The following is a 19473-nucleotide window of genomic DNA, read 5'->3' as shown; positions in this document are numbered from 1 at the left end:
GCAGAGCTCAGTATCGGCATCTCAAGCTTGACCGAGGTTGATCTTAAAAACACTGATATTTTTAACTCATAAGGTGCCCCGACAGAAGCAAGCTTTCTTTGTGTTTTGTCTTTATCTAAATACATGGTTATTTGGTTTTTACAGTTTTTACTTTACATATCTGTATCCCAGCTAAGCATTTTCAAGATCTAAATATCATACTTTTTTTTTCCCTAATCCCGAATCTTACCTATTTTTATATAAAGTTTTCACCTTTATACTCACTTGAGTTCTAATAAATGCCATCAACGGTGTCTCCTGAGATACGTGGTCTGCCTTGCTGCCTTCTTGACCAACCCATCTTGTCTTCTGTACTGCCTGCCTCTTAGCCCAAGGGTAACAGTGTAACTGAACTATCAGTGCAGACCCCAACCTATAGGTCTGCTAAAATTGAAAGCTCAGACAACCTGAAGTAATGATCACAGCACTGACTCACTCTCGTAATGAGAGCTGCTAAGAACTGCATTAAAGCCAGAGAGCTGGTTCAGCAGGCCTGATTGCTGGAGTTCAGTCCTCGGGAACTACATGGTAGGAGAGCACTGGCTCCAACAGAACACATGTGCCGTCATACATGCTTTCTCTGTCATAAGTGTTAAAACTGATATTGATTTGCAAAAAGTGGTAACTGAGGCAAAACCCATCGCTTGTCTTTCCGTCCCTTCCTCCCTCTCCCTGGCCTCTCTCCCCCTTCTTTCCCCTCTTGCACATTTACCTCAAGTAAGTCTATGTTATATGATTCCATTTGTACTGAAAGTATAAATTTTTCTTCTCACTGGTGAAGAAACACCATGTGATTTGTATAGTGAAAAAGATTTTTTTTTTAATAAAATAGTTTTAGGAAAAATTAAGCATATCTGAATGCTATCTCGGGTGATAAGATTAAACACAATATTAAAAACAGGTCTCCCTTTATTTTCTGATACTCTGTGCTGAGTAAACAGTTTGAAAACCCATGGAATAAAAGTCTTTCAGTCAAAAGAAATAGATCAAATGGTTTAAGTTTTTGAGAAGAGCGTTTTAAATACTTTTGACATTCCATAAACCTGCACTAAGCAGTGTCTAGAAGCATAGTAACCGTGGGCCGCTGTGAACTCTCCCCACTGAGTGCCTCCTGAGCCGCCGCTGCTTTGTTCAGTCCACATCCAGAGATAAGGTCTTTGTTGCCAGCATCCAGAACAAAGGCTGATTGTGTTTGAGCATGATGCTTCATTCTTCTTTCCAACTCTAGATTCCAGAGTGCTTGAGGGAGAGTTACCCCAAACCCGATCAACCCTGTTACCTGTATGTGATAGGAATGGTCTTAACCACCCCCCTTCCTGATGAGCTCAACTTCAGGCGGCGGAAGCTCTACCCTCCTGAGGACACCACCAGATGCTTTGGGATCCTGACAGCCAAACCCATACCTCAGGTAACCCTTCACCGTGACTGCAGGAAGTTCCTGTTGGGACAGAGATTGAGTAAACTAATGTGGTTGTTGACTGAAGGTGCTCGTTCTTTCTTTTCTAAGATCCCTCACTTTCCTGTGTATACTCGCTCTGGAGAGGTCACCATATCCATCGAGCTGAAGAAGTCTGGTTTCACATTGTCTCAGCAAATGCTTGAGCTGATTACGAGACTGCACCAGTACATATTCTCACACATTCTCCGGCTCGAGAAGCCTGCCCTGGAGTTTAAACCCACAGGCGCTGAGTCAGCATACTGTGTTCTACCTCTTAATGTTGGTAAGAAGGGGCCTGCTCGCCGGGGGTGCTCTAGCTGGACACCAGCGATTTGCTGGTGATTCCCTCGTGTGTCCTGTGAATCCTCTTAACTTTGGTAGCTGTAGACTCACATTAGTGTACCTTAAATAGAAATCTCACCTATGTTATATTTAACATGCTAAAGTTTTTTTCTTCCTGAAGTTAATGACTCCAGCACTTTGGACATTGACTTTAAATTCATGGAGGATATTGAGAAGTCTGAAGCTCGTATAGGCATTCCCAGCACTAAGTATTCAAAAGAAACACCGTTTGTTTTTAAGTTAGAAGATTACCAAGATGCAGTTATCATTCCAAGGTAGGTGTTTCAGTGGTGCTTGCTTCAGGCTTGTGATTGTAGCGGTGCGCTGTGGTGCACCATCACCAGCGTGCAGAGTGCGGCCAGGCCCCAGAGCACTGCAGGTGGAGGGAGGTACTTTGTGAAAAGTAGTATTTCTCACATAAGTACTGTTGACAGCCTATTCAAAATGTCTCCGCTGCCTTAATTCAGTCTTACTGGGGACTTCCATTGGGAAGAATATCGTTTGTGCCTTAAGCTCTCCAAGTCAGTTCTTGTCACTCAGCCTGTGGAGGGTGGGAGAAGGACCACTTTATAGAAAGGGGGGGAGTGGAATCTTGAGGCAGTAAATTAAGTCAGAATACTTTATAGAGAATTAGAATGCTGGTTGATCGACTGATTTATATTCATTCATGTTCCTGCCCTCTGTCTTCACTTTCTACCCCTATCCAAGAGTCACATTTTAAAGGTTTCACCAGACTATCGCTGTCACAGGCAATGAGGTAGACACATCTGCTGTATCAGACACCTCATATTCCACACCAGCACTTTGCAGAGGACTTACTCTGTTGGATGTTTTGTTTTCTGTTTTGATCGTATTGATGAAATAGACACTTGAACTGTTTTAGCTCTTAATATTGTCAAAGGAAAGACATTGAGAAGAAGAATAAGGGGAAAGGGGGGACATGTTCTACTTAATAAAAAGATGGTTTTTAGTCTCAAACTCCTGAAATATTTTTTTGGAATTTAAATTTTCATTAATGTTATTTACATTTAATTATTTGAAATCTTAATGGTGTTTCCATATTAAAATAGTTGTACTTTGAAGATAGTTGATTTACACAAAAGGCAACTTGATTGATTTTCTTTATTTTTAGATACCGCAATTTTGATCAGCCTCATCGATTTTATGTAGCTGATGTGTATACTGATCTTACCCCACTCAGTAAATTTCCTTCCCCTGAATATGAAACTTTTGCAGAATATTATAAAACAAAGTATAACCTTGACCTGACCAATCTCAACCAGCCACTGCTGGATGTTGACCACACATCTTCCAGGTAAGAGCTGTAGAAGTGACATTTAGGTTGCACAGGAGGCTTGCTTTCTAAGGGTCAGGGCCGCATGTGGTGAAGGTCACTGTCCCCTTGTGCACAGACTTGTCGGTGTTGTGGAGGGCTGTACTGAATGGGCTCCTTTGGCAGTCTGTAGCGTCCCAATGGTGGAGATCCAGCCATGTGGGCTGCGCTTTAGTTTGTAGTTTTGATTACGTTGTTCTGAACTTTTTATAGACTGAACCTTCTGACCCCTCGGCATTTGAATCAGAAGGGGAAAGCACTTCCTCTAAGCAGTGCTGAAAAGAGGAAAGCCAAATGGGAAAGTCTGCAGAACAAACAGGTAATGAGAGAGCTGCTGACAGGACCTCGTGTTTTTTGAATGGGTTCTCTTACTTTTGAGGTTATAATGACATCATTTCTCTCTTCTCTTTCCTCCCTCATGCACTCCGATGCACCCTCCTTACTCTTTCATTCATGTCCCCATCTCCCATACATGAATATACTTAAGTACAGCCTGTCAAGCATGGCCTAAGCCTCAGAACATTATCAGTATAGCAATGACTGCTGAGCTTTGAGAGGTCACCATGGGTAGTGATTGGATTTATTTTGAACATCCTTGTTGGTAAAAATTGAGTTTTGCTGGCCACTGATCATCATGGAATCGCCCTTATAAATCCCATTTAGGATTAGTTTTAAAAGTTAAATATTACTAGCATTTATGGTTTTCATCAATATTCCTTAGTGAAGTTGGTCTTTTTATTATTTGATTTGCTTTATATTTATCAGCCTGTGCTTTTCTTACTCAAAGATACTGGTTCCGGAACTCTGTGCTATACATCCAATCCCAGCATCACTGTGGAGAAAAGCAGTTTGTCTCCCCAGCATACTGTATCGCCTTCACTGCCTTCTGACTGCGGAGGAGCTCAGAGCTCAGACAGCCAGCGATGCTGGCGTAGGAGTCAGATCACTTCCGGCCGATTTTAGGTATGCCTGTGTTGCTGGCCAGAAATTTGATTTGCAACAAAATGGAATTAAGTTAAAATTGTATTTTTCTTATAGTTTCTAAAAGATGAAAAAGAAAATGTGGACATTTAACACATGAAAAGAAACCGCACTGCTTATCCCTTTAGTAGCAGGCTAGACCATTGAGCCCTTTGTTCTTGACAAGTTAGAGAGTCCCTGAGACAGAATCATTGTTTTTAGTGGTGATGCTGAGATGAGGGTGAGAACGGCTATCGTTCTTCTCAGAACTAGCCTCATGCTCTTAAGCAGCAGCCTTTGCTCGTTCTTATCCAGGTCACTTTTTCCCTTAGTGAGGTTCTGTATACCAAAGGCATTGTCGTTGTAATCACTGACATTGAGTTTGGTTATATAGGTAGTTGTAGGGGTTGAAAGCATCTTAACCTAGTACTGTGAACAGCAATCATAGTTACATTACCTGAGTACTTGATACAACATACTCTGAGATAGGATGTACTGACTTCATTTCCAAGAGCAGAAATTAAGGCACAGAGAAAGTTTGTAAGTTGCTTGAATCTGCTCTCTTGGTTCAGCAGAAATCTGGAGGGGAGCCACTAAGTCAGTGGCTCTGGGTCCTGCAGGACCTCTGCCTTGGGTCCTCTCAGTCAGCTCTGCTTTGGAACCATAAGCAGAGGTCAAGGCAGTAAGGTGCCGTGCAGCAGAACTGACTGCAGAGTCCCGTCAGTCAGTTCAGCCTGGCAGTGTGATTGTCTTCTTAGGATAACCTTTAGAGTTGCTTGCTTTGCTTGTTTTTAACTCAAAATGTTGCTTTTCTGAGCTTACCCTTTGGAGGATTGATAGAAAGTTATCAAAATGTCTTTGCAGATACCCTAACTTAGACTTCGGGTGGAAAAAGTCTATTGATAGCAAGTCTTTCATCTCAACCTGTAACTCCTCGTTGGCTGAGAGTGATAATTACTGTAAGCACAGCACAACTGTAGTCCCTGAAAATGCTGCACATCAAGGTGCTACTAGACCCTCCTTAGAAAACCATGACCAAATGTCTGTGAACTGCAAAAGGTTGCCCGCCGAGTCACCTGCTAAGCTCCAAAGTGAGGTTTCAGTGGATCTTACAGCAATCAATGGTCTTTCTTACAATAAAAGCCTTGCCAATGGCAGTTATGATTTAGTTAACAGAGACTTTTGCCAAGGAAATCAGCTGACTTACTTCAAGCAGGAAATACCTGTACAACCAACTACCTCATATCCCATTCAGAATTTATACAATTATGAGAACCAGCCCACGCCCAGCAATGAATGTCCTCTACTGAGTAATAAGTACCTTGATGGGAACGCTAACACATCTACCTCAGACGGAAGCCCCGCAGGGTCCCCGAGGCCTGCCATGATGACTGCTGTTGAAGCACTGGAGGGCAGGACAGACTCTGAGCAGAGCCCTTCTGTGGGGCACTCCTCAAGGACTCTCGGCCCCAACCCAGGACTGATTCTTCAGGCTTTGACACTGTCAAACGCTAGCGATGGGTTTAACCTAGAGCGGCTTGAGATGCTTGGCGACTCCTTCTTAAAGCACGCTATCACCACGTATCTGTTTTGCACATACCCTGATGCTCATGAGGGCCGCCTTTCATATATGAGAAGCAAAAAGGTAAGGCACAATTCTTATTCTGAGCTGTTGCTTCTTCAGTGTGCCTGAAAATGGGGCAGGTTACCCATGGGGAGTTCTCATTCATGAGTCAGTACAGCTGCTTCTCAATCTAGTCCGTTAGGGCCAGCAATGCCCATGGAGGCATTGCCCAGTAGGTGACATGAGGGTATACCAATGGTACAGCCAGGCTGTGGGGTTGATCTTCTCTACTGGTAAAAGTTCAGTTTAAACTAAACTCTTTGTGCAAATGGGGGAACTTTCAGACCCTAAGAGGGTAGAAATTGCTATGAACAAGGGTTTGCACTTGAGTAAGATGCAGTCATTCCAAGAGTTGCACTTCGTCCATATTTCAGAGAGCCAGGCAATGGAAGGACATTAGGCTTTACCCAGTATACACAGTACTGCTCCCTTAGTTCTGAGCAGTTACTCTGCAGCCCCACGGAAGAGTAGGTTGTTTTTATTTTCCTACATGTACATAATGTATGTGTATATGTGCATGCACATGTAAGTATGCTCGCCTGTATGTTCAAGCTTCAGGTCTATCTGAGGTATCTTCTATCAGTTTCTACCTTATTTTTTGAGGCAGGACCTCTCAGAGCTTGGAGTTCACTGATTGAGCTAGACTAGTCTCAAGCCCCTGGGATCCTGCCTGTCCTGTGTGGCTGCCCCTAGCACTGGGGTTACAGGTAGCACTGCTGTGCCTGGCTTTTTATTTTGGTTCCAGAGATCCAGACTTAGGTGTTGATGTTTGCAGAGCAAGCATTTTATCCCTGAAATCTCTTTCCAGCCTCAGTTCATAAGCTTAGTGTAGAAGAATAGCAATAAGGTAAGATATTTAAATGGTCGGAAAATATAAAGCAGGACCCTGCTAATGACCTAGCATTGGAAGGATGGAGTGTCACTTGTGATTCAAAGAAGGTGCTCATGGGAAACCTTACAGTGCAAAAGAAAGCTAATGATGTGAAGAGTGTGGTAGCATTCAGTAAAGAAAGGCGGTGACAATGGGGACTGAGGAACCAGCTGAGGGAGGCTGGGAGAGATGAGGCCAAGCTGTATGCAGGGGAGGTTGTGCGTGCTGTGCATGCTATAACCTGAAGTTTGAGCAAGGAGATAACACTGTTAATAGAGTGATCATTAAAGAGACTGACGTGCCACTGGCTGTAGTGTAGGCTGAAGAGCACAGCCAAGCCAAAAGGAGAGCAGAAGGGGACTGAAGTGAGTAGAGATTTCATAAGAGGTGATCCTTTAACTGCTTGTTCTACTGGACTCTCTTCTAATCCCTTTATATAGAACATGTATGTCATGGTATAGAGAGAAATACATAGGCTAATTTAAAACTTTTCTTATACCCTAGAGAGGTGTGTGTTTGTATATCCCCACTTAATAGGCCAGGACAGTGAGGCAGGAGAGGCTAACACATGCAGTAGGTGGCAGACAGTGTAGCTGTGGGCCTCTTACCTATCACCGTCATGGCAGCTTGCTTTTGAATAACAGACTTGTGAACATTTTACAAACAACACTGTTCTTCTCTGCCAGCTCCTCGTAGTTAGATATGCCACCATTTTGTAAATGAACAGACTGCTCCCCAGACAGTGGGTTAGCTTGTGTTGGGTCATTCCTAGTCCCAGGTATTTAGTTGAGTATGTCTGAGACTAGAGGCCACACCTGCTGGCTGCCTTCTCAGTGTTCTTCAGACAGTCCACTGGTGAGGCCCTGACAACTGTGACAGTGTGGACGCGATGGGCAGTGACAGTGGCAGGTGTTAGGAGGAAGACATGGAGGGAGCTCTCGGGGCTCCTTACAAGAGGAAGGTCAGTCAGTGAAGACGGATGAAGTAAGAATAGCAGACCCTATTAAGCAAGAAGGGTACGACTTTATTTCAAAACGCCATCCATTCGTCTGTAGAAATAATTATCGTTTCCTCTGCCTGGTATCAAGGTGGGTTCAGCATCCTCTTCCAGACAGACCCTGACCCAGACTCCAGCTTGCCAGTCTTAACACAAGCTTCATGCCCACTGTACAGCCTGTGTCTTTGCTCAGGCTAGCCCCTGCATGTGATCATCCTCATCGCCACCTACTACTTGAATTTTGCCTCATAACAAGTCCTTAGTGTATCTTTTCCATTCCACTGAGCATTTCTCTTAATTTGAAATGTCCCCCCCCCCCAATGCTGTCTTTCTCTTGGGATGCTCTTGCATAGCATGGGGAAGGAAACCAGCATTTATGTACATTTATGTATGTTGGCTCCATGGTAAACAGCTGAGAAGTGTGTTGGCTCCTGCTGGCCCCAAGCAGAGCTGCTGCCACATTGCGAGCACCATTCGTTTCTGCTTCTGCGTGGTTCCTAGCAGACCGGAGCCAGTGCTGAGTGTGGGAGCCAGACGATGGCCAAGCATTGGAGCTCATGGAGAGGCTCCTGAAGTATCCCAGCAAGTTTTAGAAACTGGAAATGGGATTGATGGTGGTGGTAGATCCTAGTCTCCAAGTCAGAACTAGACAGAAAGGTCATGTTTTGAGTGAATTAGGGACATGGTAGAGCCATTAGGAAAAGCAACAGGACGGAGAGGATAGTGAAGCCACCTCAGTGGTGTATGTGCAACAGGTGCTCTTCAGCACCTTTTACCCCAGTGCTCTGAGTCCACCTACAACAAAAGAGCCGGATTCGAGAGCCCAGGACTGGCGTCCTGTTGGCGCTTAGACTCCAGACACACAACATGGTTTTCTATAGTGACAGTTCTCACCTTGAAGCATATTTGCCCTTTACTCATTAAGAATATCACGACATCTTGAGTTCCAGGGTCTTGACATCTTCTGCTCCCTGTTCCACTTGCCATCTTGAATTTCATAACATCAGTCCATGATTTTAAACTTTGAAATTGAACTCTTTCTTTGACTCATAAGAGAAGTTTGTATACATTGGGTTTTTGTGAATTCCATTTTGGATTAAATAATTATTTGACACCAAAGGATATCCAATACTTAGACATTTAGAGTTGTTGTTTTAACTATGTAGTCCTTATAATTGGTTTCCATTCATTTGTGCAATACAAAGAACACTGGCAAAAATGTACTACGTGCTGTATTACCAGCCGTGGCCATTTATGGGTAAGCGTTTATGCCTCTTCTGCCCCAGGTCAGCAACTGTAACCTGTACCGCCTTGGCAAGAAGCAGGGACTGCCCAGCCGCATGGTGGTGTCGATATTTGATCCTCCTGTGAATTGGCTTCCTCCTGGTTATGTGGTAAACCAAGACAAAAGTAACTCGGAGAAATGGGAAAAGGATGAAATGGTAAGCTGTCAGCATGCAGCTTTTTTGTTTTTGTTGACTGAAGAATTTTGTCCTTGTTTTCTCTGTGCTGTGTGATTACCATGTAGTAGATATTTCGTGTGTTGGCAGGCCATCTACGGCTTCAGAAACAGCGTTGGTTTCGTGCAGTGTGATTTCTGCCCCCCCCCCATTCCAGAGGCATAAACTTCTGTTATGTTTCCACTTAAAAATAAAATCAGAACCCTCTCAGATTCCTTCACTCTCATGTTACAGTGTATCCTTAGCCATTTGTTGAAGTGACTTTGCAGTGACCTGTGATCTCCAGGCTGTGTCTGGAAGAATTCAGTGCAGCAAGGACTAGCTTGGGCAGTGCTAGCCTGGGACTGTGTCCTCTTGCCAACTAGACAGCAGTCGCCATGTGGGAAGGCTGCAGTGTACTGGAAAGACTGGAGACCTCTCTTTAGTAGCCACAGCTTCCTTTGTCCTGAAGCCACCAGGGGGCAGCTGGGAGGCTGGGAGAGAGTTGTCTTGTACTTTGAAGTACCCATCTGTGGCATCGCCGCTTGCCGGATTTATTTTACATTGATGATAAGTGGGCTTGCATCATTTCATTTTTACTTCCGGCTGATAATGGTAACACCATTTCTTTTACAGGCCTCGTTTCTGATGTTTCTGTCTCAGTGAGTGTCTGTAGGTGATGTGGTCTCTGAGGCCGCACTGATGTAGGCCTGCGTGCTGAGTATATTTGTAACAAGTAGGATTTGACTTACACAGAAATTCAGTTTAGTTGGAGATCATTAAGAATATTTTAATGCAAATTAAGTCTGAGGATGATATTTGATAATTTATTTTTATTCTTTAGTTTTTTATTGTTTAAAGATTTATGTATTATATATAAGTACACTGTAGCTGTCCTCAGACACACCAGAAGAGGACATCAGATCTCATTGCAAATGGTTGTGAGCCACCATGTGGTTGCTGGGATTTGAACTCAGGACCTCTGGAAGAGCAGTCAGTGCTCTTAACCACTGAACCATCTCTCCAGCCCTGTTATTAATTTATAATACACACATTTGCATATGTCACACACATACCTTAGAAAAGTGTAGAATTTACCTTAGAAAAAGTCCATACTTTCTACAAAAAACAGTCCAGCAGGCCTCATCTTCTGTTTGTATATTTGATCCTTTAGGTAGCAGTGACACGCCTGGGCACCAGGGCTTTCCTGAGTTACAGGTTACGGCGTTCACTTCTGTTTTCTGTCCTTCTCTGCTGACTCAGCACTTCGGTCCCTAGCACGCACTACCAGACGGTGCAGGCTTTCATCCGTTGCCTTCCACACACTCAATTACTGCCAAGTCACAGGGTGGTTGTGGATTGTGTCCTTCCAGTTCCAGTGTCTGCCCCTAGGTCACACCTGGGTCTCTGAATGCCTCCTGGGAGAGAGAGTGAGGGCAGCTCAGGTAGACAGTACTGTTGAGACACACACAGGCACACAGAGTGCACATGCACACGTACATACACGTGCGCACTCTGTTCAAATGCTTGTGCTTTGGACAGCATTTCTGAAGTATAACTCCTCCTTGTGAAAATGAAGAGTCTGCACAGTGCCAGGGACATAAAATGCCCAGGATCACTGGGTGGCAGCACCATGTTACAGAAACATGACTTATGCAGGAGCTTTGCAGTTTAAAACCTCAGGCTAGGGTTGGGGATTTAGCTCAGCGGTAGAGCGCTTACCTAGGAAGCGCAAGGCCCTGGGTTCGGTCCCCAGCTCCGAAAAAAAGAACCAAAATAAATAAATAAATAAATAAAACCTCAGGCTAAATAATTCAAATTTGGCCATTTTGTCTTAAGACCTAAATAATAAAGCTGATATGGTGGCACGTGCTTTTTTCCCATCACCTGGGATATAGAGGCAGGTGGACCTCTGAGTTCAAGGCCAGCCTGGTTTACACAGTGAGTTCCAGGCTACTCATGTTATCTTGGAAAAACTGAAAAGTTTTGACAGGATATAGTTTTCTGAGATTTGCCACTAGCTGGGTGCTTTGCCTGCATGTCTATGCACCTTGTAGATGCTGGTACCTGCAGAGGCCAGAAGAGGGCGTTGGATCACCTGCAGCTGGCATTAGAGGTGGTTATAAACTTCTATGTTGGTGCTGAGAACCGAACCCAGTTGGTCTGGTGAGAGCAGTCAGTATTATTAATATCTGAGCCACCCTTTGGACCCCAGTTGATGGTTTGGTATTTTGTATTTTTCAAATGGATTTTTGGTGTTTGTTTGTTTGTTTGTTTGTTTGTTATTGATTGCATATGATTACAAGGCTAGACTCAGCTATTCTTTTTTCAAACAAACATCCAATTTCTATCTTTTTTGAGTCTGGTTTAAAATGAAACGTATGCCTTGTTTTACAATCAAATGGAAAATAGTTTGAAAGGGTTTTGTCACAATATTCTGGAAAGTTGTTTCAATCAAAGTTGAAGCTTTCTGTCCTGCGTCTGCCCGAGTAGAGTGGTGGTGCTGTGCATTCATGTGTCGTCCTGGTGGCACTGCAGACATTGCACTTCTTAGCATTGCAGAAGATGACATCACTGGCGAATCACAGCCCATTATTAAAGTTGCCACTCACAAACAAGCTTCTGCCAGAGAAGTTGGAATTAGCAAAGATTTTTGACAGAACTGAGATTGTTGTGTTTCATGTTAGTCTAAATTTTCTTCTGTTTTATCAGCCTGCTAGGATCCTGAGTACCATGGCTCAGAACAGAGGGTGGAAGAAGAATTTCCCAAATTTGTACCTTCTTTCAGTGATCATGTTTATTTTTAATTTTTAAAGCAAAGCAGTTTAATTTTACATTGTAGCCAATGTTTTTTTGGTTTGAAGTGTGGAAGTAGAAAGAGAAACTATTGTAAAACCCTCTTACAGTTTTTAGTGGTAAAGATTTTTAGAAATAATTTTGTCTGCTTTTATATTATGTTCTTAATTGAAAAGATAATGCTTTTTCTACAGCTGGGATTTCATTTTGTTTGCTTTGAAAGTCAGGCAACCACATTTTCACATGCCCATAGCCAAGAGGAAGGCAGGCCTGTGAGCGGCACCAGAGGGCTCTTCTGTCCTCAGAGTCAGGCTGCTCACAGACGTTCTGCATGGCGGACATCAAGTTTAACTTTATCCTTGTTCGGAATTCTTCACTACAGATTTATACTGGATAAAGGTCATTTTATAACATAGAAAATGAACATTCAAAGAGCATGTTTGACTCTGTTTATATGATTAAATAACTTATTTTATGTTAATTGAAAACAAATGGCCATGATTTTTAAAGTTGCCTTTTAGTATTTGTGGTTGTCATTTGAAATTATCCATGACCCTTGCTTTTATTGAGTTTCAAACCCTTTAAAACAGCAGCTCTGTCTCTCCTCCTTCCCGTCCCCATTTCAGACAAAAGACTGCTTGCTGGCTAATGGCAAACTGGGTGAGGACTGTGAGGAGGAGGAGGAGGAGCTGGCGTGGAGGGCTCCCAAGGAGGAGGCAGAGTATGAAGACGACCTCCTGGAGTATGACCAGGAGCACATTCAGTTTATAGACAGCATGCTAATGGGCTCAGGAGCCTTTGTGAAGAAAATTCCTCTTTCTCCCTTTTCCACCTCTGATTCTGCATATGAATGGAAAATGCCCAAAAAGTCCTCCCTGGGCAGTATGCCGTTTTCCTCAGACCTTGAGGATTTTGATTACAGCTCTTGGGATGCAATGTGCTATCTGGATCCTAGCAAAGCCGTTGAAGAGGATGACTTTGTGGTAGGTTTCTGGAATCCATCAGAAGAAAACTGTGGCGTTGACACAGGGAAGCAGTCCATTTCTTACGACTTGCACACGGAGCAGTGCATCGCGGACAAGAGCATAGCGGACTGCGTGGAGGCCCTGCTGGGCTGTTACTTAACCAGCTGTGGTGAGAGGGCTGCTCAGCTCTTCCTCTGCTCGCTGGGGCTGAAGGTGCTCCCAGTCATCAAAAGGACCAGCCGGGAGAAGGCCTCGTACCCTGCTCAGGAGAACTCAAGCAGCCAACAGAAGAGCCCTTCAGGGAGCTGTGCTGCTGCAGTCAGTCCCCGCTCCTCTGCAGGGAAAGACTTGGAGTATGGCTGCTTGAAGATCCCGCCAAGGTGTATGTTTGACCATCCAGATGCAGAGAAAACCCTGAACCACCTCATATCTGGGTTTGAAAATTTTGAAAAGAAAATCAACTACATATTCAAGAATAAGGCTTACCTTCTGCAGGCTTTTACACATGCTTCCTACCACTACAACACTATTACTGGTAAGGATCCCCAGGGCCACACTCCTGTCCCAAAGCAGGAGACTTTGTATTGTTTTGGCCTTACACAAATAAGGTCTATGCATGCACAGTGTTAGTGCTCAGTACGCATGGCTGTGGGAGGAAGGAAAAGAGAGCAGAACTCGTAACGTTCCTGTCTGCTGGGGAGTCAGAATGCTTGGTGAGGTGGCTGCCAGGGTGTGGCTCGTATCCTCCAGGAGGTATTTCACATGCTGCTTGTGGAGAGAGGAAGCCTGGGGCCTCAGTACCTTTCTTAGGCTCATCGTTCACCACTGCGTTAGCCTCTGGTTTCACTCCTGTTCTCTGGATGCATTTCTATGTCTTTTTGTTGTTCCTAAACAAAGGCACCTCTCTTCCTGTCTTTTTAAATCTGAAGATGAGAAAATGAAACAAACCCACTCTGCAGGAGGGGTCATTACTCCTGCTGCACAGTGCTTGCCTTTCCTCCTGACTAACAGTGTCTCACTATCCAAGAGGCTTTAGAACTAGTCAGTCCAGCTTGGGAGCCCAGAGAAAGCTTATGGTTTGCTCTCTGTGCGAGAATACAGGGGTGTCAAAGCAGAATGAAAAGCCTGTAGTTTGGATGTAAAAGCCGTGTAGGTTAACACTGTTTACAAAATATTAACCCTGACAGTGACAGCCCAGAGTAAAGCCTGCTTTTCTTTATAGAGAGGAAATGCTGTGGTCACCATCCATTGCTAGAGATGGTGAGACCTGGGTGCTAGCCTGGGCTGTCTTCTTTTCGCCTCTTCACCCACTCTGGAACAGGTCACTTCTGTCCCAGCTTCATTTTCTCGGCTCAGTGGATTCTTTAAATGGCTCTGAGGAATTGAAGGTGCTGGTCAGCACTGGTATCTTTTTTCATTCTGACAAGCAGTCCTCTTTGTACCTAGCACACAATTCTTTCTTAGTCCCGTGGTTTGTCCAGTCCAGTATGTCTAGTTTGAGTTGAAGAGTTATGTTTTCCCTGCTGCTATCCCATGTAACCTACAATGTGAAAGTATTAAGGAATTATTTCACTTAACACACATTGCAGAGTATGGGTGACACACTGCCTTGATGGCAATGGACAAGAGGCATGTGTGCCATGTATGGCTTTCCTGAGAGGCCAGCGTGGTAATAGAGACTCAGGAGTGATGCTTAGTGCTTCTCTGGCTAGTGTAGTGTCCAAGGAAAGAGGAGCTAGGACCTGGATTGCATCTGGAAAGTGGCTTTCCCCCTCCAAAGTAAGCATATCATTTGGCCACTGGAAGATCATATGGCCCAATTTAAGTATAATAAATATGCTTTCAATTACCATTAACACGTCCAGTGCATTAGGGAGTCTATGCCCAGTAATTTCACTGAGGAGGGAAATGGAAATGCTCCTCAGGAGAAATCTCAAGGAGCCTGGGCTGCAGCTTTCCCATCAGCCCCCATGCAGACACAGTGTGCAGAAATGCATGCGCTCATGCAGGCTTATCATTGCACTTTGGGTCTCTGTGCAGATTGTTACCAGCGCTTAGAATTCCTGGGAGATGCGATTTTGGACTACCTCATAACCAAGCACCTTTATGAAGACCCACGGCAGCATTCTCCAGGGGTCCTGACTGACCTGCGCTCTGCCCTCGTCAATAACACCATCTTTGCGTCGCTGGCTGTGAAGTATGACTACCACAAGTACTTTAAAGCCGTCTCTCCTGAGCTCTTCCACGTCATCGATGACTTCGTGCAGTTTCAGCTGGAGAAGAACGAGATGCAAGGAATGGACTCTGAGGTTAGTGCTGTTTAAACCATGAACGAGGAGCTGAGGGAGCAGCTGACGGTGAGTTTGGGCAGTTTGAGTGCTGACTCGTGGCTGTCCAGAGGGGTGGTTGCAGGCCAGACCAGGTTGCCCGCATGCTGCCTGATCTCCAGCACAACCGAGAGTGACTTGCCTCACTCGGGGAGGCCTTTGAAACTTGACTGCCCACTCCCGTGGACCAAGTGGTCATTCGGGCAAGGAGCCTGGGTTTTCAGTTACCCCAGAGAGGCTCCTACAGCAGGCATAGACAGTTAGAGAAGTACAACTCCTCTCATGCCCCAAAGTGGCCTTTGCCTGACACCACAGGATAATCTGTTCCTGTCTTTCCTAAGTAGGTCTGGTAAGCCTCACAAATGTACACTTGCATTGTTGAAGTGGGAACTCTTATTGAAAAGCAGACTGAAGTTTGTAAGCTTTGGGTGCTGGGAGGCATCTGCCACTGGGCCGAGCTGCTTGGCTCAGATGCGTGCGTGCTGCACAGGGCGCTGGCTGTAGGCAGTGATGGTGCTCAGCTTCCTGCACCTGGTACCCAAGGAGCTTCCATTCCAGTGGAGGGCTGTATTCTCGGGTCACTGTCCTTATTGTAACTTTTGCCATCTCTCCTACGATCACTGCAAACTGTTGGAATAGTAAGTCTGGGGCTGAAGCCCTGGCAGTAGAACAGCAGGGCTCCTGCTCCTCCTTGCGTCTGTTAGCAGTCACAGCCACAATCGACGGTGAAGGGCGTCCTGTGTCGATTGCTATCTCATTCTTTACAGATATTTAAGCTCTAAGTTTGTGGAGTTCACTAAAACTAAATTCAAGCCCTCTTGGTGCCGACGAAGGGCTTATCAGCTCTGTCAGTTTTCTCCGGTCTTCGCTGCCCTTTATCACGTACGAGCGGCCAGTACTTGGCTCTTCTAACTGAGTTAGTTTGTCTCAAGAAGTCTGTCTGTCTGGGTCTCAGCTTCCTTAGCTGTAAGAAGAGGGAACTAAACCTGCCAGGTTTGACATTTCCTTTTTATCCTTGAGCCATGGGATATGGGTCATGAATATCAACATTGTAATATATTGACTAATTTGTATACAAGTTAAAATTTCCCCTTTCCTTCACTATAATTTGTGCTTTGTTGTTGTTATTAGAAAATATAAGTAAACAAAAAAAGAGAATTGGAGCTATCTAGTTATGCAGTCCTCACACTGTCAGCATTAGCTTTTGGCAATACACTGTTGCTGATGAGTCGGACCTCATGTATACAGAGACTGGAGCTCCCCACTGCAGCTGCTCCCTCACATGCTGTGCTCCCAGCTGAGGGCTGACTGCCGCCATGATCATCTTGAGAGGGCTCATTTCCTCCAATGAGTCTTCTCAGGGGTTAAATAGCTTTAGTTAGGACGCTTAGTGAGCATGAGTGTGATGCAGAGGCTTGTGCATGCAGTTAGCTATTGCCAGAGATAGGACGGGCGCACTAAAGAACTGTGGGCTCTACACAGCTACTGTTTTATCCCGTGGGTCTGAGTACGCACTGTGTCAGCTATGCTGTCATAGTGAGTGTAGTTCATGTTTCAGTGATCGAGAGCCTGGAGGGAAAGGGCTTCAGAAAGGATTTCTCTGCCCAGAAAGTGGTGGTCTCTAACCTCGTCCCCACACTGTTGTTGCTCTTGCTAGGTGCTAAGGAGGGCCTTTTCTGAGAAAGGCAGTTATTTGGTTACAGGTGATTGTGACAGTGTTTAACTTGTAATTCTGGATTACACTTAGTTCTGTTCTAATTTACAAGTGTTTTCCCTTTGCTGGGCACAGGTACTTGTCACTTTGGTTCTTGGGAATGTGGTTTTGGAATACGCACTGCTGTGAAGCAGGCGCACGCGGTGTTGGTTACTCTTGTTAACGGCAGCTAAGAGAACCCAGTCTGGGGTTAGATAGCCTTTGAAGGTGCCTATTTGACAAGTCACTTTTCTTCAATAGCTTAGGAGATCCGAGGAGGATGAGGAGAAAGAAGAGGACATTGAAGTCCCCAAGGCCATGGGAGACATTTTTGAGTCTCTTGCTGGTGCCATTTATATGGACAGTGGGATGTCCCTGGAGGTGGTCTGGCAGGTGTACTACCCGATGATGCGGCCTCTAATAGGTACAGTGTGGGCTCTTTCCCCCTGGTGTGTACAAGACCACTGTTTAAAATGCTTTTAGGGCCTTTAGTCATCTTGTGTAATCTTTTATTTTGATTGTAGAAAAGTTTTCTGCAAATGTGCCTCGTTCTCCAGTAAGAGAATTGCTTGAGATGGAACCAGAAACTGCCAAGTTTAGGTAAGCAGGGCGCATGCCTGTGGAACCTTACACAAGGCTTCTCAAGAAACCAGAACGCCTGAGTGTCTGGGCCTGCAACCTCCCAGCCTCCATGTTGGTCTGACCACTGCTCTTTTCCTTTTCGTTTTCATAAAGTGAAGCCATGGGAGTGCGGGAGGGGAGAGCGGCCTGTGTGTGATGAGGCCTAGTACACACGGTCAGCTCAGAGGCCAGACTTGGCCCAGGAGGGCTCGAGGTGCTGACTGACAGTAATAACAAATACTTGTGATTTCTAACTCAACTGTCTGGGGTTTTGCAGCCCAGCAGAGAGAACTTACGATGGGAAGGTCAGAGTCACCGTGGAAGTGGTGGGAAAGGGGAAGTTCAAAGGTGTCGGCCGGAGCTACAGGATCGCAAAGTCTGCTGCAGCACGAAGAGCCCTCCGCAGCCTCAAAGCTAACCAGCCTCTGGTTCCTAACAGCTGAAGCTTCCAGACGCACAGGCGGCAAGGCAGTGACCAGACCATAGCAGCACACCACAAAGGATGACTCAAGCCGACACCCAGCAGAAAGATTGACGGCAGAACTTAAAGTTTGATAATGAGATAGATAACAGAATAAAACCTTTAATATGTGTATAAACTCTTTGGAACTAATTGTAGCTTTAGTTTTTGCGCAGACACAATCTTGTCTTCTTTATCCACCCTGCTTTGTTTAGTCACAGGAGCGCTTTGATGCTGGTGTTTATTAGCGAGTTTTTAAATCACTTTGACAGGTTTCTGGGTTTTTGTTTGTTTGTTTTTACGTTTCATTTCTGTTGACTTGGCTTGGTGTTAGAGATCATGGAGCTTAACCCTCTGACAGTCCCTAGAGCTCAGGGGTCCTGACCCTGCAGTTCCTCCACACCAGTGCCTGTTTGCTGCAGTTGTCAAGCCCAGCAAAGCAGAACAGTTTGCAAAGGAAGCTCTGGTGGTGTGGAGGGCAGTGGAGGAAGGGGCGGGGCAGCCCCCTGTCGCTGTGGCACGTAGTAGTAAGGGACAGACTTGGAGTCAGTGTTGGCCGTTGATGAGTCGAGGCCAGGTTTTCAGAGGTCACATAGTGCTGCAGAGGGCTCTTGCCTTAAAAGTACGGGCCCGATAGTTTGCTTTCTTATCTTGCCTTCCCGGGTTCTGCATTGGATGAGATGGGTGGCAGCTCACCAGAGCACCTGCACCAGAATTACTGCAGTAGGATTTCTGCTGCGTGTCCTGAAAACATTCGAAAGCCCGGCGTGAGTAGATGGATTTTAAAGCACCGTTATAGACAGGATACGTGGCTAGATGCCCAGTTTTCCTCAGAACTTTCTGCCAGGGTCCCAGTGGAGGAAGTGCTTGCCCAGTCGGCCACTGTCCTGACACAATGAGCCTGAGCTGCAGTCCGCCTAGACAGATACGCCACAGGTTTGTACTGGAGCACGTCCTGACTGTGCTGCCAGTGTTGCCAGAGTCACCCACGCTGGGCCGTCAGTCTCATGGGGTCAGCATTGAGGCCGACTGCCAGGACTGACTCGTCTGGGGTGGAAGCCGTGAGTTCATCTCAGAATCAGAGGAACTAAAGCTGTTTAGGCATTTGCTGAAGCGTCTGGATGGGCTTGTGGGCCCTCTTCACTTACACACCTCAGTCCCCTCCCTTTGCGTGCATTTTCCCGTTGGTGCTATGTTTATGTATCATGCTTGAAGTTTAATTTTTTGCACTGTGACTATAATACCTCTTAATTTACATTTTAAAAATGCTATATGGGTTGCTCATGCCCTCCCACCGACATACAGGAGAGTTTTGCTGCATTTAGCCCTATTACGCTTGAAGTTTCAGCTCGCTGAGCCAGGGTGGCTCGTGCTTCCCACACGTCTTCTGAGGCTGATGCTTCATGCAATGCTGCACTTAGGTTCCAGTCACCTTTGGCTTCACTGCACCATCCGCTCGAGAGAGACGCCGTGTGCGCTGAGCACTCGGGCTGTCAGGTACCCCACGTGAAGGGGAGGAGAGTGAGCTTCTCCAAGGATTACGTTATTGCCCATCTGAAAATCGGGAT

At 45.4% G+C, this 19473-nt stretch overlaps 1 protein-coding gene across 1 annotated transcript in view; it reads left to right on the top strand.

The window, feature by feature from the left end:
• Dicer1 (dicer 1, ribonuclease III) overlaps window positions 1-18058 on the top strand; it is a 40360-nt gene extending 22302 nt beyond the window's left edge. Inside the window, exons 14-26 of the mRNA XM_032908328.1 lie at window positions 1268-1447; window positions 1547-1760; window positions 1941-2094; window positions 2952-3134; window positions 3366-3471; window positions 3940-4115; window positions 4977-5757; window positions 8891-9046; window positions 12466-13339; window positions 14845-15113; window positions 17086-17248; window positions 17349-17424; window positions 17723-18058. Coding sequence (XP_032764219.1) covers window positions 1268-1447; window positions 1547-1760; window positions 1941-2094; window positions 2952-3134; window positions 3366-3471; window positions 3940-4115; window positions 4977-5757; window positions 8891-9046; window positions 12466-13339; window positions 14845-15113; window positions 17086-17248; window positions 17349-17424; window positions 17723-17888 — 3498 coding nt within the window. The 3' untranslated portion in view covers window positions 17889-18058. The remainder of the gene's footprint in view (window positions 1-1267; window positions 1448-1546; window positions 1761-1940; window positions 2095-2951; window positions 3135-3365; window positions 3472-3939; window positions 4116-4976; window positions 5758-8890; window positions 9047-12465; window positions 13340-14844; window positions 15114-17085; window positions 17249-17348; window positions 17425-17722) is intronic.
• Window positions 18059-19473: the final 1415 nt, after the last annotated feature.

Source organism: Rattus rattus, chromosome 7, assembly GCF_011064425.1.
Source record: "Rattus rattus isolate New Zealand chromosome 7, Rrattus_CSIRO_v1, whole genome shotgun sequence".
Lineage (NCBI taxonomy): Eukaryota > Metazoa > Chordata > Mammalia > Rodentia > Muridae > Rattus > Rattus rattus.
This window is presented reverse-complemented; position numbering and strand designations above follow the sequence as displayed.